Source organism: Suillus clintonianus, assembly GCF_016758775.1.
Source record: "Suillus clintonianus strain FC179 chromosome Unknown DEU56scaffold_25, whole genome shotgun sequence".
Taxonomy (NCBI): domain Eukaryota; kingdom Fungi; phylum Basidiomycota; class Agaricomycetes; order Boletales; family Suillaceae; genus Suillus; species Suillus clintonianus.
Window position 1 is genome coordinate 445,910 of NW_024539249.1, and position 24,332 is coordinate 470,241.

The 24,332-nt window shown below is 50.1% G+C and overlaps 8 protein-coding genes across 8 annotated transcripts; 5 read left to right on the plus strand and 3 right to left on the minus strand.

Moving 5' to 3' along the window:
• Positions 1-207: 207 nt before the first annotated feature.
• Positions 208-3,360, minus strand: DEU56DRAFT_855728 (uncharacterized protein). Its single transcript, XM_041355254.1, has 5 exons — positions 2,889-3,360; positions 1,653-2,833; positions 691-1,600; positions 613-640; positions 208-562 (listed from the first exon to the last, which is right to left on the minus strand). Exons 1-5 carry the CDS (start codon positions 3,177-3,179, stop codon positions 396-398), a joined length of 2,577 nt encoding a protein of 858 aa, XP_041209910.1. The 5' UTR covers positions 3,180-3,360; the 3' UTR covers positions 208-395.
• Positions 3,354-5,180, minus strand: DEU56DRAFT_855731 (programmed cell death protein 2). The gene is made up of 5 exons (XM_041355255.1): positions 4,808-5,180; positions 4,571-4,740; positions 4,379-4,511; positions 3,903-4,330; positions 3,354-3,851 (listed from the first exon to the last, which is right to left on the minus strand). Exons 1-5 carry the CDS (start codon positions 4,958-4,960, stop codon positions 3,434-3,436), a joined length of 1,302 nt encoding a protein of 433 aa, XP_041209911.1. The 5' UTR covers positions 4,961-5,180; the 3' UTR covers positions 3,354-3,433.
• Positions 5,181-5,305: 125 nt separating this feature from the next.
• On the plus strand, positions 5,306-8,843 carry DEU56DRAFT_885483 (cation efflux protein). The gene is made up of 13 exons (XM_041356185.1): positions 5,306-5,444; positions 5,504-5,702; positions 5,756-5,841; positions 5,897-5,957; positions 6,007-6,258; positions 6,311-6,554; positions 6,610-6,810; positions 6,861-6,954; positions 7,009-7,101; positions 7,156-7,261; positions 7,315-7,965; positions 8,015-8,215; positions 8,273-8,843. Exons 1-13 carry the CDS (start codon positions 5,377-5,379, stop codon positions 8,501-8,503), a joined length of 2,487 nt encoding a protein of 828 aa, XP_041209912.1. The 5' UTR covers positions 5,306-5,376; the 3' UTR covers positions 8,504-8,843.
• A 245-nt stretch (positions 8,844-9,088) lies between these two features.
• On the plus strand, positions 9,089-10,381 carry DEU56DRAFT_911465 (uncharacterized protein; the record flags this gene model as incomplete). The annotated part of the gene is made up of 4 exons (XM_041357294.1): positions 9,089-9,268; positions 9,325-9,618; positions 9,678-9,786; positions 9,837-10,381. The coding sequence occupies 4 exons, from the start codon at positions 9,089-9,091 to the stop codon at positions 10,379-10,381; spliced, it is 1,128 nt and encodes a 375-aa protein (XP_041209913.1).
• Positions 10,382-15,135: 4,754 nt separating this feature from the next.
• DEU56DRAFT_911467 (uncharacterized protein) lies at positions 15,136-16,920 on the minus strand (the record flags this gene model as incomplete). The annotated part of the gene is made up of 1 exon (XM_041357295.1): positions 15,136-16,920. One exon carries the CDS (start codon positions 16,918-16,920, stop codon positions 15,136-15,138), a length of 1,785 nt encoding a protein of 594 aa, XP_041209914.1.
• An 87-nt stretch (positions 16,921-17,007) lies between these two features.
• DEU56DRAFT_979858 (uncharacterized protein) lies at positions 17,008-18,386 on the plus strand (the record flags this gene model as incomplete). Its single annotated transcript, XM_041359762.1, has 2 exons — positions 17,008-17,804; positions 17,864-18,386. The coding sequence occupies 2 exons, from the start codon at positions 17,008-17,010 to the stop codon at positions 18,384-18,386; spliced, it is 1,320 nt and encodes a 439-aa protein (XP_041209915.1).
• Positions 18,387-19,127: 741 nt separating this feature from the next.
• DEU56DRAFT_734473 (uncharacterized protein) lies at positions 19,128-20,060 on the plus strand (the record flags this gene model as incomplete). Its single annotated transcript, XM_041348384.1, has 1 exon — positions 19,128-20,060. One exon carries the CDS (start codon positions 19,128-19,130, stop codon positions 20,058-20,060), a length of 933 nt encoding a protein of 310 aa, XP_041209916.1.
• A 304-nt stretch (positions 20,061-20,364) lies between these two features.
• DEU56DRAFT_715388 (uncharacterized protein) lies at positions 20,365-20,553 on the plus strand (the record flags this gene model as incomplete). Its single annotated transcript, XM_041347577.1, has 1 exon — positions 20,365-20,553. A coding segment is annotated over one exon (189 nt), but the record flags the coding sequence as incomplete, so codon positions are not given.
• Between the last annotated feature and the right edge of the window lie 3,779 nt (positions 20,554-24,332).

The following is a 24,332-nucleotide window of genomic DNA, read 5'->3' on the forward strand; positions in this document are numbered from 1 at the left end:
TCAAGCTTAGCGCTTCTTATCGTCTGGTTAACGGTGGAAAAAACTCGCCCGTCAATATAAAAAGGCTCTCGGCTTCGGCGCCCGTGGTAACCTGGACCACATCAATCAGAACGCGACGAGGGATAAGTTTAACCTACACAGATACTGTAAGCGCTCATCAGTAGCATCAGTTCAGCCAAGTTCTCGAGTGTCCGAAGGAACGCTATAACACGACATAAGACGAAAGAAAAGGAAATCACATTTTCTGCCCTAGTTTGTACAATCATACACCCTTCAATAGATCTGCCTAATAACACATTATCCTTCACAGCGTTCCATTTCAAAGCAAATACCAGTCTTAGCAAAAGGGTCATTCTATCAGCTCCGGTGGTACGGAGATTGCACCAACGGCGTCCTCATCCGTGAGTAAGAGAATCTACACAGATGATGCCGTCGCGCTCGCTCCAAGGATAACCCCACCGATGGAGCCATTCTCGCACACCTGCAGCGAGGCGGGCCCGCGAGGCACCACGCGCTGCGTCCTGTGTTCCAGTGTGTTTTTCTTCTCCGACAATAAGGAAAGCTGAAACATAGAAATGAGTACAGTTGCTAGCTCCACAAGAGAATGCATACCAAGACCAAGGAAATGTTCCCGCTCGAGCTGAGATTGAGATTAAGTAAAGGCACCCGACTGTTGCACAGAGTACTCACAGCAAGCAAGAATTCCTCGAGAACATCCGTTGCCTCATTCGAATGTAAACCGTGGAGGTCGAGCATAGATTCAGTCCTCTCTTCAGACGTCAATTTCGAATCACCGCCTACGGTGGTGGCGGCTATGCCTAAACATACTCCCAAACCTCCTCCGCAGGTTCGGCCACGGGCAGTTCGGTCTCCGGCATCATCAGACCAGCCAAGATCTCGGCTCTTCACAGCTTGTTCAGCAACTTTTGCACGTTCTCTGACAAGTTTACTAGCGGCTGTCGTCATCTCATTGCCCATTTTAGCATTGAGATCGTGACCCTCCCTGCTAAATCGTTTGGCTGCGGCACCATCACCACGCCTCCATGCATCGGCGGCCCGGGATAAGCACGCATTCCGAGCGGCACCCAGTTGCAGTGCTCGAGATCGATATGACATATATAAAGCATTGATCGATTCCCCGGTAGGTAGCGTGGGCAATAGTGCCGGGGAACGTAACTTGATGCGAGGCGATGGCTTGGGAGCCACGATCGAGGTGCGAATGTGCAGGTTATCCACAGATGCATTGGATGAGATTGGCTGACGAGTGGCCGTTGTGCGGTCCACTGGCACTTGAGCAGGAGCTGGTCTCTTTACGGCCGCTGAAAATCTCGTGCGACCAGGATCGTGTTGCCAATGGCCATCACGGGCGCCGCCGTAACCTCTCCGATTACGAGACGCATCGAATCCGAGAGCTGGGAACTCATCAGGTGGAGGGCTTGCAGTGCGGGTACTAGAGCTGCTGATACTGGTCCGTGAAAGTGCGCCAGTCACAGTAGCCACATCAACGTCTTTAGGAAGGTGATGCAAGAATTCACATTGATCCTGTTTGGCACAGGTCCCACGCAACCAGAATCGGCAGAGGGCTCTCTCTAGGTCGTGGCTGCAAATGAAGATGAGGTGGACGTAATACAAAATAGCATGGACCAACAAACCTGAAGCGGCAATCGGCGCGCAAGCATTCACCCGCAAGGTAATAGCGGCAAACCCTATTTCCTCCCGGGACGGGCCGTCCATTGCCTCTGGTAGAACCTCGGGCGGGCTGGAAGCCTCCGCGTCCTCCATGCACACCGGCGCTACCATCCCTAGCAACTAACGTCACTCGTCCTCCCATGGACTGCATACGAGGTTGGCTGTGCTGAGGTGGAGAAGGTAGAGCGCGATCAATAAGCCATGCCATAGCACGGTCGAAATCATAACCGTTCTGAGAAAGTGCATCTTCCAGCTCAGATGGCGCAAGGGTGGATCCGAACACCGAGCTAAGCACATCAAGGGGTGTCATCCCATCTGTCAAGTACCCTGTCCCCTCCACGTCGTCGACTGACCCATCGAACTGCGGGTCATAGTCATCGCCCTGCTGGTAGTAACTTTGTGCAAGTGGATCATCGGGTGAGATTGAGGTACTATCCATCCACTGGTCAAAGTCAGTGATCGTAATTGGATGGAAGGAGTTGGATGCTGTCTTGGGCGCGAAGGGGTCGAATGGGTCGTCTTCTTCGTCTTCTTCTCCTGGTCTAAGGGACGAGCGGAGGGAGCTTGGAGTTACAGCCCGGGGCTGCAAAGAATTGTCCGGCACCAACGGCGCAGCGATGGCGAGATTAGAAGTTGCTCTGAGCTGGGTATGGGACCACAAGTCAGGAGACGGTGTCTCGGTTCTGTAGCCAGAAAGGGTTCCGGGGGTGCACGAAGCTGCAGCTGCAGATAGGGGCCGGGGTATAGGTTTGAATTCGGTTGCTTTTGCGCTCAAAAGTCGAGGAGAGCTTATTGGTGATGATGGAAGGCTTGAAGTGAATTGAGGATGAACTTGCGCTTGAGCATGCGCCAGTGTTGGAGAGTTCATGGGCGAAACGCTACGTGCAGTCATGTATGAGGTTGCGTTTCCAGCGACAAGAGGAGAACCAGCAGGTGTATGTGGCCTACGAAAACCGATAGCAAGAGGAGAACTGGGTACTGAACTGGGGGTATCTGGCCTGTTTGGAATGAACCGAGCAGCAGAGTGGGTGGAAGCGCGAGAAGAGGGTCGAGATGGTCGTCGCGTTGGAGTCAAGAAAAGGAAAGGAACGCCTGCTACGTCGTCGTGGTGTCTATGCATCAAATCTAAGACATGTTGTTCAAGCTAGAAGACAGAAGATCAGCAAAAGGGGGCTAGAACAGGCATCTCGCGAGCTAACCATGTCGTCTTCTACCCCACAAGTAGTCTTCAATGATTCTTTAAGTTCATCTTCTTGCTCATTAGCAAGAAAGCCTGCTACTTTCGTCACAAAAGAGGTGCTGATGCGGATTGATTCATCTACGTCTCCATCACCATCGAAGCCGTCTGCAGCGCCCTTCTGCTGACGAATTATAACTAATAGTTGGGCACGGGTGTGGGGAAATCGTTGGCTGGTTAAGACTGAGCCAGATTCAGATACATCGTCAGACTCGAAGATAACGGGGGGAGGCAGAGTGAGCGTCTGCGGCATCGCTAGAGGGCGTCAAAGTGAATTGTGAGGGACAGTAGGCAAGAAAAGTCTGAAAGCGAAGAGTGAGATGAAGCTAATCTCTGCGTCCGGGGACGTGCTGCTACTGGCGAATGAACAACGATAGGGTCCATATAAGAGCAATATGAAACCAACGAACAAGAAAACAAATAACGTTATTCCCATCACAGATTCAATTATGGTTCTCAACGACCCGACAAGCAGGATCAAATCTAAGGTAATCTTACACAACAACTTCAATCATCCCACTGAACCAGAACAAACTCTTCTCTCCAACACTCCCTCTCATCATCAACGCAACAGTCCTTTGAACACGAAAATATCATGCAAGTACCCCATTCCATACCAGATGCTGCTTTTTTCTGCAAGACTTCCTGCACCGCCTTCATCCTTTGTTCATCTGTCAACTTCTCATCTTTGATCGAGACCTTGAGGACGTTGATCAGGTTGGGCATAAGTTGACATTCGAAGACGCGTGCTTCCTTGCATGCCGGACACGGAGGAATTGAAGCGGTACTGTAAGACCGTCTAACGGCAGGGACGACCTTGAAAGCGGCCTTTGTCACCGGGAGAGGGTCCTGAGCAGGGACAGGGAATAATCTGTCGAATACTTTATCCGAAGAAAAAGGCAGAGGGATCCCTTTCAGTTCATATCTACATTCAAAACATTAGTTGATTGTATCAAGAGATTGAATTTGAGCTGACCTGAGACATTGCTCTCCCGTATGGCCCACCCGCTTCGTGAACCGATCAAATACACCATCCACCTCCAAGGAGTTCTCATATGGTTCGAACGCCCAGCTCACGTCCTTTCCGCCTTTAGAATCATCATCTGCAGGATCTTCTATGCGGGCACTCTGAGGGATTTTAGTCTTGGGTGGAGGAGGCAAATATTCAGATGTCGTTGAGAGGTACAAAGGAGGAAATGATGGAGCAGCTCGCCAAGGTGAATCATCAACCGTTGTGGATGCCATCGCAGTAATCAATGAATGTTCAGAAGATTCGGACGTGGAACTTTCCGTGTCACTTGTGTCCTCTTGCTCGTCTTCAATCGCGGCAGCGACTGTGGGAGCTGGCTGTCCGAACACCTGATCACCCAATCCAAAAGGACCAGGAGTAAATCCCGCCTGCATCTGACAATCGCATAAGTGACTATATACACATCACGAGTTTGACTCAACTGAAAACGGATTAGTTGTAGGTGCAGTCTTCACAGGTGAAGAAGCCTTCTGTTGCGCTTGTCTCTTCGCCAATTTTTTTGCAAGCTTTGATGCATACTCTACGTTGTATCTCAGAGCACGCCAAGCACGAACGCTATTTCAGGATTCGCTGAGAATGACAGCCTATTTCTTCACGGAGCAGTACAGACCTACCTCCCATCTTTCCGTTGACATGCACTCCGGGAACATCCCCAGATGTACAATGCTCTATCCATAGGGCTGTCCTCGACTGGGCACCAGACTTGTACAAGTAATTCCATGGGGTACGAGCAGATCTTGCATTGAGAGGAAGAGAACGGTGGTTCTCTCGAAGGCAGCATTGCCTTGAAAAAAATCAAGTAAACTGCATTGACAAGTTGATCGTACACGATCGAAGAGACATGCTCGTACAGGAAGCCCGCCAATGCGAGAAACCGCAGCATCTTTGATATCAGTCTCTGTCTCCACTACACCATCGGGAATGCCTAGCAAAACCGCCGTCTCAACTTCCGAACCGGTCTCATCATCGGAATCAGACCAATCATCCTCAACAGCAGAGGGCATTGTGATAATGCAATCTGTGGTAGGTTCTCGTCAGTACAATCTATGCGAAGGAACTCGACGAAAAAATGAAAATTTTCAGATATGCATGAATGGTAAAATTTGAAAGACTCGTCATGGGTGCTGTCGTGAGGAAACCGCACGCCAGCAGATTCAGACTCGTCATCTAAAAGGCTCATCCAAAAGAAATGTAGCTTTTGAACCTGGACTCACCGTGATCAACGTTGAACTTGAGTGAAAAGCAAGACAAAATTCTTGAGATATGGCATGGGAGACCAAACATGAGCAAACTAAGGAAGGTCGTGGGAAAGGCAGACTAGGCTATTGCACTTGTAAGAATAACTAACTGGCAATTGCAACCTATTTGAACGCGCGGTTTCGACATTAGAATATTCACGCTCTTTTACGCAGGTCCTCGGATGTCTCCCCCAGATGCCCGAACGCGCCGTAAAATCAGCTTGAAACCAGCCAAAGTGCTGACTGGATCGTAAGTTGGTTGGTTAGCTAGTATGTGTATCAATATCTCACTCCTGAAACCTATTCTAGAATCAGTAACAGACTCATACCAATCGTATTACCCTCTAATGTCATATTCGTGCTAGCGCTCTATGCAGCAAAAGAATTACTTCTCTCATATGATGTGGGAGTGTTCTGGGTGCTTATGAGGGTGTTGGCTTGTGGTGGTTTGGGTATGATGATATGGGAAGCTTTTACGGGGAAGCTGATGAGGAATGGCAATATAGAGGTACGTGTTATTTACTCCAGCGCTTTATGTCCTGACCCCTTGATCACGTTCAGTGGACAGCAATTGGTGTGTCGTCATTGCTGCTCTTCGTGCAGCAAGCGGCCCTATTTACAGCATTGTACCGTCTTCCCTCTCCAAGGTATGTTGTTTCTTAACAATGAATCCCAGGATTACATGGACTCATCCGTATGTAGGGTAATGTTATTCAGTCATTTCTCCGCAATGTGGGTGGACTCCTTCATAGCCCCCGCTTCGGTCAGTCTGCTCCACACAGTTGAAACGTTCTATTCATAAGGCCTCTCAGATGTGGAAGCCCATCCTGACTTTCTCGTCATTTCTACTCTCATTTGCCTCGGACGCGATTTTGTCGAGACGCAGCGTCTCCATCATTGCCCCTGGTTATGGAGCCTTGGTTATGCATGGCATATCTACTTATGCTCTTGAACATCTTCGTGGTGTCTTAGCTCCGACTGTGAACCCCACTTTGACAACGGCTGTCAGTACACTCGGTGCAGCGGTTGTTGGACTCCCGCTTTACGCCTTCAGACAAGCCCTCGTATGTACTTCTCATCCAGGTGTTCTGTTATGATCTCACTCTACCTTTTCAGCTTGACCTTCCGCCAACACCTATTGTTCCTCTAACCTCCTTGGCAGTCCTTCCAATTCTGGCATATACGATGATATTTTTGACTCCGGACACAATTGGCATGCAATTCAACGTCAACCAGACATCTCAAATGTTCTTGGTCTCCTACCCGTTCGCCTTCATTGTTGCGACTGCCATGGGTTTCCTTGGTTTTTCTCAGCGCCCCCATTGGATCGATTTACTGCTGGGGGTGATGCTCTATTATTGTCAGCATTCATTCCGCATGCTTGTGGTTGCCGGTTCTCACCTGTTATCATCTAGCAATACGTCCAGACAATGATCCTACACTTTCGGGTCCATCGCGTACTCCAGTACCGAAAGTTATGAGGTTCTATCTGAACTCGATACTTTCGGACCCCGAGTCAAGGAAGATATTTTATTTTCTTATGTTGAATCTAGCCTTCATGCTAGTCCAGATGTTATACGGTGTCTGGACAAACAGCTTGGGTCTGATCTCTGATGGTGAGTTGAACGACGAGAGAGTCTCTGCGTGCTGACGACTCCCTTGAAAGCTATCCATATGGCATTTGATTGCTTGGCCATTGGCGTCGGCTTACTCGCTTCGATCATGGCCAAATGGCCTCCAGATGAACGATTCACGTACGGGTAAGTGTATATTTTGTATCAAACTGACGCATGCAGTGATTCATTCCTCTACAGATACGGCCGAATCGAAACTTTGTCAGGATTTGCCAATGGAATATTCCTCATCTTAATATCTGTTTTCATCGTCTTTGAAGCTATACAACGAATGTACGTTTCTGGTTGGTCGCGGATGATAATCATGTTAACGTTAACGCTCTGTAGATTGGACCCTCCGGAAATGACGACGAACCAGCTGCTGCTAATCAGCTCCCTCGGACTAGGTGTCAACTTGTTTGGCATGTATGCTATGGGCGGCCATCACCATCATGTTCGTTAATATACCCCCACTTGGCTTGTCTCATTCTAACTTCAAGGCCACAGGGTCATTCACATAATCATGGACATGATCACCAGCATCATTCACATAATGGGCATTCTCACCACGATCACTCGCATGCTCATGGTGACCATGTCCACGAACATGACAGTCACCCGGTCGGTGCCCATTCGCATGACCATGCGCCGTCCAAGCCCAGTGAACCTCTGCAGTCCTCGCTATCCCATGAAGACTCGCATGCACACAAGCACTCCTCACATCTGCATTCTTCAAATCACTCATCCTCTTGCTCGGATCATGACTCCCATTCTCATTTAGACTCGCATTCACACTCTGATCATGCACATACCCATCCTCCCCCTTCCCCTTTGCCTGTAGATCAAGAGGGTCCTTCAATACGTGGCCGCAAGCCTCACTCTCGAGGTCCTTCCCTCCATATACCCACTGATGGTGCTCAAGTCGCATCTGCCATTCCATTTCCCCTATCTTCCCCCAGTGGCGTAGACTCGCCGCTCTCACCCAGCTACCCTAGCACTCTGAAGCACGACCATCATCACCACTACCACCATGGGATGGAGTCTTCGGAACACAGCTCACACGACCATGATCATGGCCATGATCACGAACACGAACACGTGCACCATCACGAAGGACACAGTGACAATATGCGTGGCGTTTTCTTGCACGTTATGGCGGTGAGCATTTGTCGCGCACTTTTGCGTCAGTATTAATGGATGTTCCCAGGACACGCTCGGTTCTGTCGGAGTCATTATCTCGACCCTCCTCATCCAGTTTTATGGATGGACGATATTCGATCCCATAGCGTCGTTGTTCATTGCGATCATGATCGCTGCAAGTGTTATACCGTTGGTAATTGACACAGGTAGAGTTCTGAGCCTTGATATGGGGACCCGCGAGAAAGAAGTCCAACAAGCACTCTCTGAGGTATTACATCTTCCTCCTAATCTCTAATGACTCTGAGTCACCCGCTTCCCATTATAGCTTGCCTTCGTGGATGGTGTTGCCTCTTACTCATCCCCCCAGTTTTGGCCCAAAGACTCAGCAAACGTCATTGGCTCGATTCACATCCAGCTCGCGCTTTCATCACACAAACATCCTAACACTGATGGCGTGCGCAAACGCGTACATGAACTTTTACGGAGCAGAATCTCTGGGCTTGAAGAGCTGACCATACAGTTGGAAGAGGAGGGAGACTCGTTGGGGAGTAGATAACGCGGACTGAGCCCACGTCATCGCATATATTTGTATACAATTTAATCGTACGCCGTGCATCCATTCGCATCACTTCGTGTGCCCAGATATTTCTGAACAGCTTCTCCGTTTTGCAGGCCTTAGTCGGCGGAAGACTGACCGCATGAGTTATAGATCTATCGTGACGTGCGCAAAGAAGCGCACTGCCGTGTCAGATTTAGCTTTTTTGTCTCTTTTTCCGCGCTACGGAGCAGGTGGTTGAATCGCGGAGACGAAGCTGGTCAGCATTTGCCTCGAGCGTTACGCGCAACTGGTTCAGATCGAGCACGCAGACGAGTCAAAGATGATTCACATGGTGAGGAAACATCTACCATATCTACCATATCTAAGGACCAGGCGTTTGATCCCGCGGCGGAACCAATTCGCGTCGAGTCCATGTGCGCGCTCCACTCGAGCCCCTTTGATGTTCCACTCTGACTCGCGCATGTACTCCGCTCAGGCTTGGCACTGCAATCGACCCCCTTTCATTCATATTATAAAGGCAGTGGCTGCTTTCATCGATTGCTTCAGAATCAATCATTTCAATACCTCGACACGCTAGGTGCCATGTCAGATTATGATTCATTCTCCAGACCTTACGTCGGGAAGGCGGTGGACGGTTTTTACGAGTACCTGAAAGAAAACAACATCAAGTACAAGGGACGTGGCATCCAGAGCCTTTACTATGCCAAGTTCTGTTCGATCGTCCAAAGTTCTGGCACAGGGAAATCGAGAGTATTGACCGAGGTGAGGCTTATAAAGAGCCACATGCTCGCATCAGGTGGCTAACGGTATTGAATTAGCTCCGGAACAAGGGCGTTCTTGTACTGTACATGAACATTCGTGAACGAAGCGATGCCGGCTTCCCGAAACGAGACGCGGTACCTGCGCGTATATTGACAGAAGACATGAACTGCTCGGAAGCCGAATATGCCGCTCGTTGTTGCGTACTCTTTGCAGCCATATTCCAGGCGCTCCGGCAGGAACTTTTGCTGCGCTCTAGTAGTGGAATCACATCGTGGAATGATGACATGTGCGACATGGGCTCGGAAGTTCGTACCAAGTTCTTTCACCAAGTTCAATCTATATATGCGCAGGTGAGCAGGGAAAATCATGATCGCTCAACAGATCTGATGGACCAAAAACTTTGCAACAGACCCCTGACAAGATCAAACAGATAAACTCCGAAAAGTACGCCGATGCGGAGCAGACATCCAAAAAACGCAAGATATCAAATCAAAAAGTCGAGCCTCTGAAAACCAAAAGTAAAAGCTGCATTTTGCACACAACGGCCACCTCAGCTCACGCCATGCAGATGACGTCCCAGCGCCGAAATTTAATTGGGAATCGTTTGTCAAGGAAGCTTATGAAAAGATGTTGACAGCTATGTCGGGCATGTTTACTGAGACGGACGAGGATCCCAGCGATTACCCAAAACTCGTGATTTCATTCGACGAGGCCCACTCTTTGAGCAAAATGAGTAGCAAGGGTTTTCGTCCATCACACATTCTTGGGAGGGCGATCAACTGCTACTCCAAGGATACAGACAGATCAATCTGGGTCGTATTTGCATCCACGACTCCACATGTGGTAGATCTTCCAGCTCCTCAGGTGATCCGTAAGCACCCGTTCTTCGTCATCCGTTTACAATCTTCACACAAGCTTGCAGATAATTCTATGCAAATAGCAGTAGGCGGCCACCTTTTATTTCCGCCTTATACGCATCTTGGTTGGGACCAGAATGCAGACCGTCTGTCTGATATATCGGCGAGTGACGTTGGAAAGTTTGATCACATTGTCGGATTCGGTCGTCCACTGTTTATCCCTGTGTTTTTATCCTTGCGCGTTCAGTTTCGTTGACCACCATGAATAGATGGAAATCACTTGTGGAAAAGCATACTGTGGACTGGTCAGCACGATGTTCAGGAGCGAACGAGGAGGATGCTGGACAACGATGATGATGATCGTCCTGTATGCTGTACATGCGTGTATCTACTATCGTGACCCCGAACCCTGCTGGACTCCTGACACTCCTGACACCCTACTCCTCCAGCCCCTGCTCTTGCCCAAACCGATCCGTCCGAACCCCGCTGGGTCGCTCCGCTCCATATACCCCCCCCCGGACTTTGCGACCCTCCGGGGGCGCGTGATATGCTATTCTTCATCATCAAATCCCTCTGCGGTCTCTGCCTGTAGATCCAACTCTTGTCCCTCTGCTATGGGTTCTTCTTCATCACTCATATCTGACTCGCCTATTGCATCTTGCAACGCTGCCAACGTTGTGCCGTTGCGTGGTATGAATCTTCGTAGTCGTCGTGCATTGAACAAGCCGTTGAGTGGGAACCCTTCCAGGGTTGCCAGTGTATAAGAGTTGCCGACTCTTGCGACGACACGTCGTGGGGCTGACCAACGTGGTTGAAGCTTGCGCGTTGATGCCATGGTGAATTCTAGAGCGTTAGCGTAGACTTGTACTAATTGTTCAGTTTCAAATATTACTTCACCTGCGTGCGATTGAAGGACTTTGCGGTCGAATGCTGCTTTGCGCTGTGCCGTATGTGCTGCAGTATGGTCTGCGCCATCGAGGCGTTGTTGTTCGACGTATGCCATATGAACGTCGACCTCTGTCGTGCTTAACTCCGTGGATGCGTCTGCGACTGGGGTGGGATTCGTGTTGACGACGAGTCCTAGCATGAGTTCTTTAGGTGAGAACTTGAATGCGGGAATGATGCGTTCATTCAGCTGTCGTATAGCTTTGTCGAAATGATCTGGCCATGTCTTGGCGAGGTTCTCTGAGTCCACGCCCTCATATTCGTCCTCTCCCAGCCCCGGACTGCATAACTTCTTCAATCGCCCCAAAAGCTTCCCATTCGCATTCTCCACTAATCCATTAATCCAAGGTGCGTATGCCGCTACTACGTGGTGCTTAGTTTCGTGCGCTGCGCACCACGTTCGTACGATTCCATTGTCGAAGTGTGATCCGCCGTCCGTCATGAACGTGTCTGGTGGGCGGAACGTATGTGCCACCGCTTCGAGCCCATCCACCGTCGTTTTCGCTGTGCCGTGAACTTTTAGCTTGAATCCCCACACGTACTGCGAGTACGTGTCGAGGATTAGTAGGACATTGTGGTACCCACCTTTACCTTTTGGAAGTGCTAGATAGTCCGCGACCAGAAGCTCGAAGGGATGACGTCGTGTGATGGGGTACATGAGTGCGTGTAGTTGGGTTGACCCAAAGTTTTTACACTGCGGGCACTCCAATAACGCATTGACGATGGATCTGTCGAGTCGTGGACTAACGACTCGATCCATTAGTTGGAGTTTGGTGAGGTCTCGACCCCAGTGCCCATTGTTAGCATGCGCTTGTCGTGCTAACTCTGTGGCCTCCGACTGTGATACGCACTCCAATCGCGCCCGCGCTCTTGCGGACTTCCCATCTGCTATACGCCATAAGCGCCCTTCGTCGATCATATATCCTAGGGCACGGTAACGTGCCCTGCGACGTTCGCGTTCGGGTTTGCTTCCATCAAGGTTGAGAATCGCCTCTATAACTTCCAGGAAGAGGGGTTCGTGCTTGAAGCGCTCGCGTAAGTCTGAAATCACCGAGTCAGTAGGTTGTACTAATAAAAGATCGTTTACCAAGCCGTGAGCCGTCTCCCAATCTTCACTAACTGTCCAGGCACTTCCGTCTCCCTCCGTTCGTGGTCTTCCCGACATGCGTCGACTCAATGCGTCTGCTGCCGTGTTCGTTACGCCTGGTCGATGCCGAACTGCTATTATTTGGTAAGCCAATATCCCGTCTCTCCACCGTGCGTGAACGGTGGAGAGTTTGTCGCTAAGTAGCGTGTCCCGTAACGCGGTGCAGTCGGTTTCTACCTCGACTGGGAATCCCCATACCGTCGATCCGAACTGATCGAACGCAAACTTCATAGCGGCGAATTCGAGCAGGTAAGGCTTATAGCGTTCTTCAGCCGGTGACGTGCGCTTTGATGCGAATCCGATAGGGTGGATGGTGTCCATGGTGTTCCCGTCTGGCTTCTGTAGGGTCGTACGTTGAGCTAGTACGGCTCCAAAGCCATCCTTACACCCGTCGCTAATGATAATAAATGGAGTTCCATCGAACTTGGGTGCACGTAAGATCGGTTCCGAAATTAGTATGTGCTTGAGCTTCAAGAACGTCTTCGCGTGTCTTTGGTCCCAGTACGCGTCGAGATTCCGTTCCCGCAAGTACTGTCTGTACTTACGTTTCCCTCCTTTCGCGCTGGGTGGCGGTCTGTCCAGATTTCGTAGGAGGTCGGTTAGCGGCGACACTATACATGCATAGTCCTTGATCAACGAACAGAAGTATCCTGTGAGTCCTAAAAATCGCATTAGTTCTAAAAGGTTTGCCGGTACGGGCCATTCTGCTACTGCCGCGATCTTCGCCAGGTCTGGCTTTATACCTTCATATCCTACCCGTGATCCACCAAAGACGACTTCCCTCATAAACAACTGCGTTTTAGTCGGCGAGATCGATAGGCCCTTTTCTCGACAACGGAGGAAAAAAAGACGTAAGCGTGATAGTAGTTCATCGAAAACGTTACCTGCCATGGCGCTATCGTCTACGTATAGCTCGAGGAGCAGTTGGATCATTATGTCGTGCAATGCTTGAGCTGTGAGGTCACTAAAACATGAAGGCGCACCTTGTACTCCCATTGGCATGCGTTTGTACGCTTTGTAACCTCGTCCCTCTGTGTAAAAACATAAGTACGGCTGGCTCTCCTCCTCCACTGGGATCGCATAAAATCCGGCTGCAAAATCCAATACGCATATAAACTCGTGTCCCGCCAATCGTTGCTGTTTTGCTGAGATGTCGCCTTGCGGCGTGGCCGCAACGTCGGATACCTTGTTCACGTCTCGGAAATTTTGACATATCCGCCATTTCACCTTGGCTGGGTCTACTGGTTCTGGGTGACAAACGGGTGATGATCTCTCTTCGACATTATGATCCGGAGGCTCACCGAGTTCAATGCACTGACGGTTAACAATTTGGCGGATGTCGTCCAGAGATAGGCTGGTTCCCGAGTGGGTCTTCTGAACTAGCACGGTTGATGCCACCGCTTTTACCTCGTCTGCTGGTATGAATCTCGTGATTCCCGCCCGTCTCATATCATCTAAGATCGGGAACAAATATTCCCTCTGCGGCTTTGTTAGGGGCCTTTGATGCACCTTCCTTGAGAATACTGCATCTTCCGGTATCTTGAGGCGGAATTCGATGAAGTCTACCGGCCTTACTTCCCGGATTGATAACGCGAATACGTCCGCGAACTCCGTGACCAATTCGCGTGCTTTGCGTAGCTGATGCTGGTCGAGGTGGGGTCCAAAACGGACTGCATTCACCACAGCCTCTACTCGTGGTGGGTGGAATGGTCCTCGAGCCGTCAATCTAGTATAGATTTCGTCAGGTAGGCTTGGGTTTGTGAGGTCCGGTACTTCACCTAGTATCATTCTGTCATCCTCGACGTTATCCACCTGGCTGACGTCTGTTGGCTCGTTTGCCTGCACTATGGCAGGAGGTATAGGCTGCAACGAGTCCGCAGAATGATCCAATGATCTCATGGTGCGTTCGTCCATTTGCGTTACGACCGCGGTTATTGGTGGCATCAAGCTCGCAGAATGATCCAATGATGCCGAGCTCGCAGAATGATCCGATGATCTCATGTTGCGTTCGTCCATTTGTGTTGTGACTGGGGTTGTTGGTGGCGCCAAGCTCGCAGAACGATCCGATGATCTTCTGGTACGTTCGTCTATTTGCGCTCTAGATGGGGGTATTAGTAGCGTCAAGTTCGCAGAATGATCCGATGATTCTATAGTAAGTTGTTCTGGTGGGTATGTAGATATTTGTGCTTGGGTATTATGTATAGTATGTGCGGTTGGTATATTAGGTTCTATAGTAGGGGGTCTTATGAATGTTGAAGAGGAGGGGAATCTAATGGCGGTTGGTAGGCATGGGATTGGGAGGGGGCGGTAGGTAGAAAAGTTCTGTAGCTGATATTGAGAGTCCTTGTGAGGTAGCATGATTGAGTCAGTACTATAATCGTGGATTGCACGCGCTTGTTCTAGTAACGGTTTACCTATCAACATGCGCCACGATCCCCCGCTTGGGAATACTTCGAAGGTTGTGTTGATTTGTATTGGTCCCCATGATACCATTCCTGACCATTCTCCTGTGGACGGTACTAGCGTTCCGTCAGCCATGCGAAGTGTTCTAGTCGAAGGACTTAGCGGTGTTAGGCGTCGTGCTATTCTCTGGTACGCCGCTGTATCCATTGCGTTGATCATTGCGCCATTGTCGACAATGGCTAGAAACCGTGCCTTCTCTCCACGAGGTCCATGCAGATATGGTACCGTTAGGAACGGATTACTTGCTCGAGAGGGAATGAATTTGCCGGAAGCATCCACCGAATAAACGTCAGTAATAGAATTGTTTGGCATAGATGAAGGTACAACCGAGATAGTACGCGAAGACGATGTATCGGTTAGTGATTCTGCGTCCGTCGATATGAGAGTTGAGGGAATGACATGTACAGTATTTGATGTAGATGATGCGTTAGGACGCGGACTAGTTATCATGGGAGCTACTGCTGGTCCGCTGTCGGCAGTGGTCCCAGGCCGTTTTCCGGAATCCAGTCGTACCCCGCCTCCTGCATGCCCCAAGTGTCTTGTCCATCCCACCCTCCTTGCTCCTCGTGTTGCGCTATCGTGTATACTGGAGTTGTTGTTGTTGCTCGATATGTGCCGTAGTTTGGGTGGGTGTCTGATGTGACGTATTGCACTGGCGTAACTGCATAGCCTGGTCGATTCATCGGTGAGGCTGTGCGTCTGAGGAGACCCGCTACTTGCTGCCGCCAACGAGCCTCTTGAGGTTTCAACGGTTCTTGGACTATGCACTGCGCTCCAACGTGAGGTGGTTCTGTGACCATGCCACAGTTATAGCATTCTCCTGATCCGAGAATTGCTGTTCCTGGGCGGAGCGGATACGGCCGTTCTATGGTTGGGAACCCTTCTGTACCATGCGTTCGATGCCAAAGCTCTACGTCTGCTTCGTATTGACGTACCCCCGTCTCCGTGTTACTTCGTTGGGGTACTGCAGACAGTTTCTCTAGGATCTGCGTTCTGGTGAGTTGAGTACGCGTGAATGGTGTTCCTCGCATGTTGAAACCTCCTCGGACTGATAATGCTGGTGCAGTTGAAAACGGGTAAATGTTTGTTGGGTTGCTCACGAGCAAGGGTGGTGGGTTGGATGGTGTGGGAGCACGTACCGCTGCTCGATACGTGCTTGGTCGGTAGGTACTCGTGGCCAACTGCGCGAACTGTTGCTGCAGTGTGGTCATTGACGGTGTGCTTTGCGCCTTCAACCTCGCAATATCCGCATCTCTGGCTCTCTCCTTATCTAAATCCTCCCGTCCCCTCTTGATCTTCACACTTGGTACCGTTTGCACGTCTTCTATGAACTCGTCCCAGTTTTTGTAGTCGCACTTGAGGTGGTCTTTGAGGAGGTTGGGTATACCTTCGAGGACATACTCGATCAGGTGTCCCTCCACATCGCCCATCCCTAAGGCCAGGCGCGACACTTTGGTTGCCCAGGCGGCATGCCCATAGTTGCCTGCCGTCCATGATCCTATCTCATTTTCCTCTAGTATCTCCGCCATAATCCGTTCCTTTTGCTGTGCACGTGTATATCTGGGTCGTCGTGGTGGTGGCCAGCGCCCTCGGAATGCGAGTTTGAGACTTGCGAACGTGATGGACTTAGTAGGAACGTTGTCTTGAAACCATTCTTCTGCTAAATTTCCTGGCGCTAGTTGCATCTCGAAGCGGTCTACCTTCTTGTCGTCGTCCCAGGATTCCAGCAGCGATAACTCAAATTGAGCGAACCACTCTGTTGGTTCCTCTTTGTCTCCATAGTCTCCCCTAAACAGTGGTACCGGACGTGGGTTTTCGCTGGGCATGTTGAATCGCGTTGATGTCGGTCGTTTCGTAGTTGGGGATTGTGCGGTGCTATTAAACGGGGTCGGTGTGGGACGGGTAATTGTAAGTGAGGACGTTGACGATGGTGACGTTGTTGTGCTCGCTCTTTGTCTAGGAGTAAACCGTGCGGGCTGTAGCATAAACTTTGTGCTTCCGATTTGTCCCGATACAGACTCGGGGGAATGTTGTCGTTCTAGGTGAGGCGGCAAAGAGACAATACGACGGCGGGGAGTGCCTGGCGCTGCACTATCTGAAATTTCTGAGAAAAAAGTGAGTTGAGTAGGAGAGGAATTCGAGTTTCTGCGGCGCGTCGTTTCTGTATCAATGAGTCCACGTAGTTTTGCGCAGTGCTCGAGGTTAATTTCTCCTGTGCTGGGTCGCTGCCCCACTCTCATCACCAGATGGACTGGTCAGCACGATGTTCAGGAGCGAACGAGGAGGATGCTGGACAACGATGATGATGATCGTCCTGTATGCTGTACATGCGTGTATCTACTATCGTGACCCCGAACCCTGCTGGACTCCTGACACTCCTGACACCCTACTCCTCCAGCCCCTGCTCTTGCCCAAACCGATCCGTCCGAACCCCGCTGGGTCGCTCCGCTCCAACTGTCGCTGAGATTTTGGAATTAGCTGCTAAGAAGCTTCTCAACTCGAACGACTTTGAACCATCGGATACGAATCAGGCTCTCGCTGTCCTGTCTCAGCGATTCGGTCTCGACATCTGCTTTGGTTACCCCGATGCCGTTTCTTATGTTGAAAAAGGAGTGGCTAGCCACCTGCGGATATGCTTCTCGACGACCCAAGATAGGTCATGGACCTTCACCGGTTATCCATCAGAACCCCTTCTGTCTTGCGTTGCAGCGATTATACTCCATTCTGGGACGTCATCCGTTACCAGGCTAGGGAGCACTTTGTGGGCCTTGAACGAAAAGGTTAATGAGGGGATGGTCAAGATAGGACAGAGGGGAGAGTTGGTCAGCAGACTTGTGCTGCTTCTTGCGAAAGACATGTACGTTCGCGGCCATCTCTCCGAAGGCACAATACGGGTTGTACATCACTTCGGAAGTCGGGATGCGGAATTGATCGACTGCCAGAAGGTCTCCGTCGTCGATTTCCTGCAATACCTTTTTGGCGAGATGTTCTGGTTGTTGGCGGGTGAGGAGGCCAAGACAGCTTTTCAGCATGCCTACATCAATTTCTCGCATTGGGTGTCCATGACAGAGTTGATCTCCCCCGGCCCGGGACCGGGGGATTCCAAGCAACCTACGCTCGAAATGTCGAGGTAAGCCTCTAACATTCTCGAGCGATATTATTTACAAGATACCGCTTTCACAGTGCCGAAGAGTGGACTCTGCGACACTGGGTTCGCACAAGTGCGGTACTATGCTGCGATCTGCAGCCGCTCGTCGACAAGATGATTCCTATATATTTTGATGATCCCACCCTCGGCTCCGACGATCTCAAACGCGTATCTCAAATTTTCATTTCGGACAAAGCGGGGAAGAATCCTATTGCGCGAGAGCTGGGGGCCAACACACGCAAGCATGATACGATCAGATGCTCATCCACTCTGCCATATATCACTATCCGTCTGGACTTCAATGTGGAGCCACAGCTCAACGTCACATTTCCAGAGAGAGACCCAAACGATGCCGAAACGGACCGATCTTTACGGATCAACGCTTCTGGACTGAAAGAGACCACATTTCCATTCTTATGTGAATCCGACATTACGATATTTCTACGAAGGCTTATCTCTCGGGAGGAGGAAGCACCAACGCAGATGAATCTCGACGCCCTCGTCAAATTCGGGAGTACTGCCAAGTTGCAAAACCTGCAGTGGGAAACACAAGACTGAGGTGTATGGTAAGTAATTCAACACAATTCGAACCTTGATTTTGACCGTAGTGAAAAGCAATGTAATGCAATTGCGCACATGTTCCTGTGTAGTATATATGCCAACTAGCTGGGTATTAACATAGTTACCAGACTCCATATTCGCTGGTAGTGAGTACATGATGTCTAATAACGATGACGAGGTGCTAGGACATGCATATGGAAAGGCGGGAACACCATCGGGAAGTGGACAAGGGCGTGGAATCGGGCGAACGCATGAGGCCGCAGGTGGTGACACATGGGCCTAATGGTAGCTTGTGGGGATCATGTGTTATAGTACAGAGCTACTGCGTCTCCGACTCACCAATAGTCGCAGCCATTTACTATTGTCACTGAGTACTGCCAGTGGTCCTGAGTACTGAGTACTGAGTACTGACTCTAGCGTGAACACTAGTACTGTTCGTCTCACATCATGATACGACGTGAAGCGGCGACGCTACCACTGTGGGAAGTAAAAACCATTAAATTAAGTGACAGTGGCAATGAATGTGTTGAATTCACTCCCAGTGTCACTTAATTTATATTCTACGAAAGTTTGAGGCACGAAAACTTCATAGAATTGTGTCTACGCGGCGGCACAGCTTTTCGGGACTTTACCTTTCTTGCTTCGTACCACTACGTACTACTTGCAAGTTCTCTTCAGATCGACTACACTCTCGTTTCGTCGCAACTTTTACACACACTCGTTGTTTTCACAACCGTTATGCCTAGAATTGGGAATGATCCCAATCTCAACATTTGCCCGGACTACGCGATTTTACCTTTCGCCGGGGCACGAGCCCGAATAATTTCGGAGCACATCGACGAACACCAAGCGATACAGATTCTCAGAGACATTTGGGAAGCTGCTAACGACATTGAGAAAGCTCAGTGGCAAGAGCAAGTCGAAGCAGACAGGGAGCAACGTGATAACCTTCGTCTTCAACAAGAGGAAAGAGAGGATAGGCAGGAACAAGAACGTCTCGAAGAAGAGGAAGCAGCGCGCAAAGAAGAGAAAAGGAAGCTTAAACACAAGTATGCGCCCATCCAAGCTTCTGGAGTACCGGACAAACTCGCAATTACTCCATCGGCCTACGCGACTCGGAAACTTGACAAAGGAGAATACGTGGAACTGTGGTATTTTACTAATGACGGTTTAGATGACGCACAAACCAAGAAGACCGTCATCAAAGATGACGCCATGGTTCTGTCTACTCTCCCAGACGGCTCAACAGCCTGGGTTTCAGCAGCATCCTCTCGCAACGCTGCCTCCATTGTAAACGACGAGGATCTCAATTTTGAGGACTTTTGCCAAGCCTGTCCCCGCTTCATCACGGCCATTGAGGAAGCAGACTGGCCGGTAGATCGAGTCAGAATGCTAGCGATTTTCTGGAAAAATCTTCAAGTCCATGAATACCGCTCTCTTCGAGACCCGATAGCGCAGAAGACCTTACTAGCGTATCAAGCTGAGCAGCGCAAGCGCTGGCATGTCGTAGCCAAATCGTCCGCAGGTCCTTATGACCTCTCTGGCATCAACACCAAGCTTCTCGAGCGGACTAGAGAGAGGGTGTACTGGCAGGAACGTTCGAAACGAGACAACCAGAGGGACTACATGGTCAGTAACGTCGTTTTTCATTTGATTTCTTACACAAGCTAATACGAACACTCTATCTTTCACCTACAACGATAAACTGGTCGTTTTCACCAACGTATTGCCTCACGCTACACGTGGCGCTGCCTCATGCCACACACATTACCCCATGCTTCATCCTCGACTCATCGCCCAAACGCAGGCTGATCAGCGAGTCGCCACAACTAGCAACACTTCGTCGGGTCATCGACGCGAGCAACAACGCGATTCTCGCAACCTGAAGCGATCGGCTTCCCCAGAGCATGGCAATGGGAGGAAGAGAGCGCGCCAGGATTTTCGAGCCAGCACAACCGGAAGCGCCCTTTCCACTTGTGCCGTGTGCCTTGGGCGAAACCCCCACAAGATTATTGAATGCAAGTCCCTCAAAACGTGGGACAACACCTTCAATACTCTTACCACCCGTCTCAGCAAAGTACTCACAATGCGAGACGGACGTCCCATCTGCAGCGATTGGCAGAGAGCAAGTGGGTGTATCGACACCACCCACGATCGCCGCCATTTTGCTCAGGATGCGCCGGCTCCTCTCATGGAGCTCAAGCGTGTCCTCGAGCTCAGAAAACTTAAGGCCATCTCTCCTTATAATTCAGACGTCTGGAAAGCGAAACTCGTTCTCGCAGGTCTTATTGATAGATATCCGCATGTACCTGACGGTATTCGTCATGGTTTTCGTCTTGATATTCCTAAAATTAGAACCACACAAGCGCCTCCCAACAAAGATTCTATTGTCACATATCAACAAGAATTCCTGTCTATCATTCAGTCCGAAATTAATAAAGGCAGATTCATTGGGCCTCTCAAAGCTGAAGAAGTCCATGAGCTCATTGGACCCTTCCAATCTTCTCCATTCTCTATCATACCCAAACCTGGTCGGCCAGGAGATTACCGCGTCATACAGAATTATTCCTTCCCACACACTCCCTCGCCCAAATTTCCTAATCCGTCGATTAATTCGTTCATTGATCCAGACAATTTCGCCAGCACGTGGGGCACGTTCCACGTCCTTGCGCTCACTATCAGTCGCTTACCACCGGGATCTCAGTTGGCCACCAGGGATGTTTCCGAGGCTTACCGCACCATACCACTGCACCACTCGCAGTGGCCAGGAGCCGTTGTTCGCATCTCTGACACCCATTTCTGCATCGACACTTGCACCTGCTTCGGCCTTCGGCCATCAGCAGGTGCGTACAGCGTCGTGGCCGATGCAGGTTTGGATTTATTTAGGCACCGCGGTATCGGCCCTACATCCAGATGGGTCGATGACCATCTTTTCATTCGCATTCTCCGAAAACACCTCACAGAATACAACCTACAGCGAGAAAAGGCTCACAAGGACATTATCAAACAAGGGCAGCACCAGGATGGGGGGAGAATTTGGTTTGGGGGGTATATCTTCGAAGATGGGACACTCGACGAATACGATGAGGACTGCTGCTTTCCCGTTCGCGATCTTTCGGCCTCAATCCCAAGATCGAGTGAAGACGAAGCCTTCACGTTTTGTTTCGCAGATATCGACGAAACGTCTGACGAACTCGGTATACCTTGGAAACACGCGAAAGACGTGCACTTCGCTTACCTTAATATGTACATTGGCCTCATGTGGGATATCGCACGCAACGTGGTCTTTTTGGAGGAACTCAAGAAACGGAAGTATATTATCGCCATCGAAGACTGGCGAGCACGCAAGAAACACGTACTTAAAGACGTCCAGAAATTATACGGCAAACTCCTCCACGCCTCATTGGTCGTACCAATGGGGCGCGCATACCTCACTGCTCTCGAGGCTATGCTCCGCACGGCCTCCAACCGTCCTTTTCTCCCACGTAGCCCAGCTAAAACGCTTCACTCAGAACTTGATTGGTGGCTCGATCTTCTCAAATCACCCTTCGTGGGCTGCCCCATTCCAAGACCCATTACCAGCCTACATGACCCACAAGCGTATTCCGACGCGAGCTCAAGCGTCGGGATTGCTATCGTCATTGGCTCTCGATGGAGAGCGTGGATTCTCCGAGATGGATGGAGAACCCTCGATGGAGAGAAGGATATCGGCTGGGCAGAAGCGGTTGGGTTTGAGCTCTTGGTTCAATACCTTGTCCAGCTGGGAGGACCAGAACGCAATTATCACCTCTTCGGCGACAATCAGGGAGTCGTTGAAGGATGGCGTAACGGGCGTAGTTGAAACACCGCCGTCAATACGGTCTTCCGGAGAATCCTCGCGTCCATCCACAGCTTCACAGATCCATACTCTTTCTACCCGTCATACATACCTAGCGAACACAACCCGGCTGACGGCCCCTCTCGAGGTATCTACCCCAGTCAAGAACTCATACTCCCATTCTTCCCAATCCCACACGCACTCCATCGATTCATATACGATCCTTTCGACCCCGATACCAGCGCGAGGGAACCGTTCAAACTCGACGGAAGTCCCAACGTCTCAACAAGCGCTGCTGTCGACGATTCCGATCTCCATCATGCAGATAATGACGCCGCCACCATCGCAGACCATTGCTACCACGTCCACGAGCGACAATGGGCCAACTAGCACGCGTTTCGGTGCTTCTCTTCCTGCTGACCTTGTAGCTAAACCCCAACCCTACAAGTCGGGTCTCAAACCCATTCCATCTGGTCTTCGTCCCCATTGTATCGCACGCGACAGACTCAAACTATGGTTCCCGCTGCAGAGCAGATCAGCACACGACCATACCGGGAAGATTCTAGCCGTGTCAGAAGAAGATATCGAGAGGGTAATGGCCGTCATGAATTTAGCATGGGCGCAAGGAACCAGAGAAGTTTATGGCGCAGGGTTGTTGGTGTTCCATGTTTTTTGCGACGTGAGGTTCATCCCGGAAGCACAACGCTGTCCCGCAGATACTTTAACCATCCTCGCTTTCGTCACGAGTTGCGCAGGCTCGTACGCAGGGAAAACGTTAGCCAACTACGTTTATGCAATACGAGCCTGGCACATTTTACATGGCCAAATCTGGGGCATAGACCATGACCAACTAAAGGCAGCATTAGACGGCGCAATCACTCTAGCTCCAAAAGCCTCCAAATGCCAGAAACGTGCACCTTTTACCGTCAGTATCATCCTCGATATTCGCAATCATCTCGACATCTCCACACCGCTCGATGCTGCCATCTTTGCGTGTCTCACGAGCACCTTTTATTCCCTGGCGCGTCTTGGAGAATTCACCACAAAAGCCATAAAAAGCTTTGACGGTGCACTGCACGTTAAACGCTCAGATTTGCAGATAGATGCTGAAGACCACAACGGCCTACTCGTCACGAAGATTCGTCTACCCCGGACAAAAACCTCACTCGTCGGTGAGGATGTTTATTGGGCGCACCAGTCGAACCACACTGACCCTAAAGCGGCGCTCATCAACCACTTCACGATCAATAATCCGTCCTCTACAGACCATCTCTTCGCGTGGAGACATTCATCGGGCATCAGACCACTAACGCGCACAGCCTTTCTCAAAAGGATTGGGGAAATAGTGAAGAGAAATAATCTGCCAAATCTAAAGGGACACGGACTTCGCATAGGAGGTACACTGGAGTACCTCCTACGAGGGATCCCCTTCGATGTCGTTAAATCGATGGGGCGCTGGTCTAGTGATGCATTTACTCTTTATTTGCGGCAACACACGATGATCATGGCCCCCTACCTTCAAGAATCTCCAATCCTCGAGCCATTCACTCGTTATACCATGCCGCCAGTTCGTTAATCAAGGTACGCACTCGTCACCCTCCTCCTTATCATTGGGAGTCCAGCCTAAGCCTGACGCGTCACAGGGCTCCTTAATTTTGGGTATCATGGCTCACCCTGGACACTTACGCAGATTCGAAACTGTGTTTCGGGTCATAAAACCCTTCGGGTTTTGAGCCCAAATAGCACCATAGCATCACTAATTACTATTTGTAAAAATCACACTGCATTTGATCAAATCTATTTGTCTTCTTTCCCGTCACGAAAACAGTAAGCAACGCATAGACTCTGGTTACTTGCATTCATTGACAACTGGGGACATTGAATTTTACCCGCGAGAATGTAAGGGTATAAAATTCATTGTCAAAATTTTAAGGACACTGAAAATGACATTAGCAAATCATGTAGTCCCATTTTTCCATAATTTACTTAGCAAACAAATTCACTGACCGAGGCAGCTAAGGAGAATTTATATTTATTCCTAGGGACGGCTGCAATAAGCAATACTAGTTGTGTGCCTGAACTTTCTTGAACACTCCACCTTTCTAGTATTTCGCGTTGTGGGTGAG

Bases quoted from the DNA above. Each gene is read 5' to 3' on its own strand.
- DEU56DRAFT_855731 (XM_041355255.1), bottom strand. From the start codon at position 4,960: ATGCCCTCTGCTGTTGAGGATGATTGGTCTGATTCCGATGATGAGACC. The intron at 4,512-4,570 runs GTAGGTCTGTAC...ATCCTGAAATAG, and splicing joins TGTCAACGGAAAGATGGGAG to CGTTCGTGCTTGGCGTGCTC. The intron at 3,852-3,902 runs GTCAGCTCAAAT...TTTTGAATGTAG, and splicing joins ACGGGAGAGCAATGTCTCAG to ATATGAACTGAAAGGGATCC.
- DEU56DRAFT_885483 (XM_041356185.1), top strand. From the start codon at position 5,377: ATGTCTCCCCCAGATGCCCGAACGCGCCGTAAAATCAGCTTGAAACCA. The intron at 5,842-5,896 runs GTATGTTGTTTC...ATCCGTATGTAG, and splicing joins TACCGTCTTCCCTCTCCAAG to GGTAATGTTATTCAGTCATT. The intron at 5,958-6,006 runs GTCAGTCTGCTC...AAGGCCTCTCAG, and splicing joins CCTTCATAGCCCCCGCTTCG to ATGTGGAAGCCCATCCTGAC.
- DEU56DRAFT_855728 (XM_041355254.1), bottom strand. From the start codon at position 3,179: ATGCCGCAGACGCTCACTCTGCCTCCCCCCGTTATCTTCGAGTCTGAC. The intron at 641-690 runs GTGAGTACTCTG...TCTCAATCTCAG, and splicing joins TCGAGGAATTCTTGCTTGCT to CTCGAGCGGGAACATTTCCT. The intron at 563-612 runs GTATGCATTCTC...TCTATGTTTCAG, and splicing joins GGAACATTTCCTTGGTCTTG to CTTTCCTTATTGTCGGAGAA.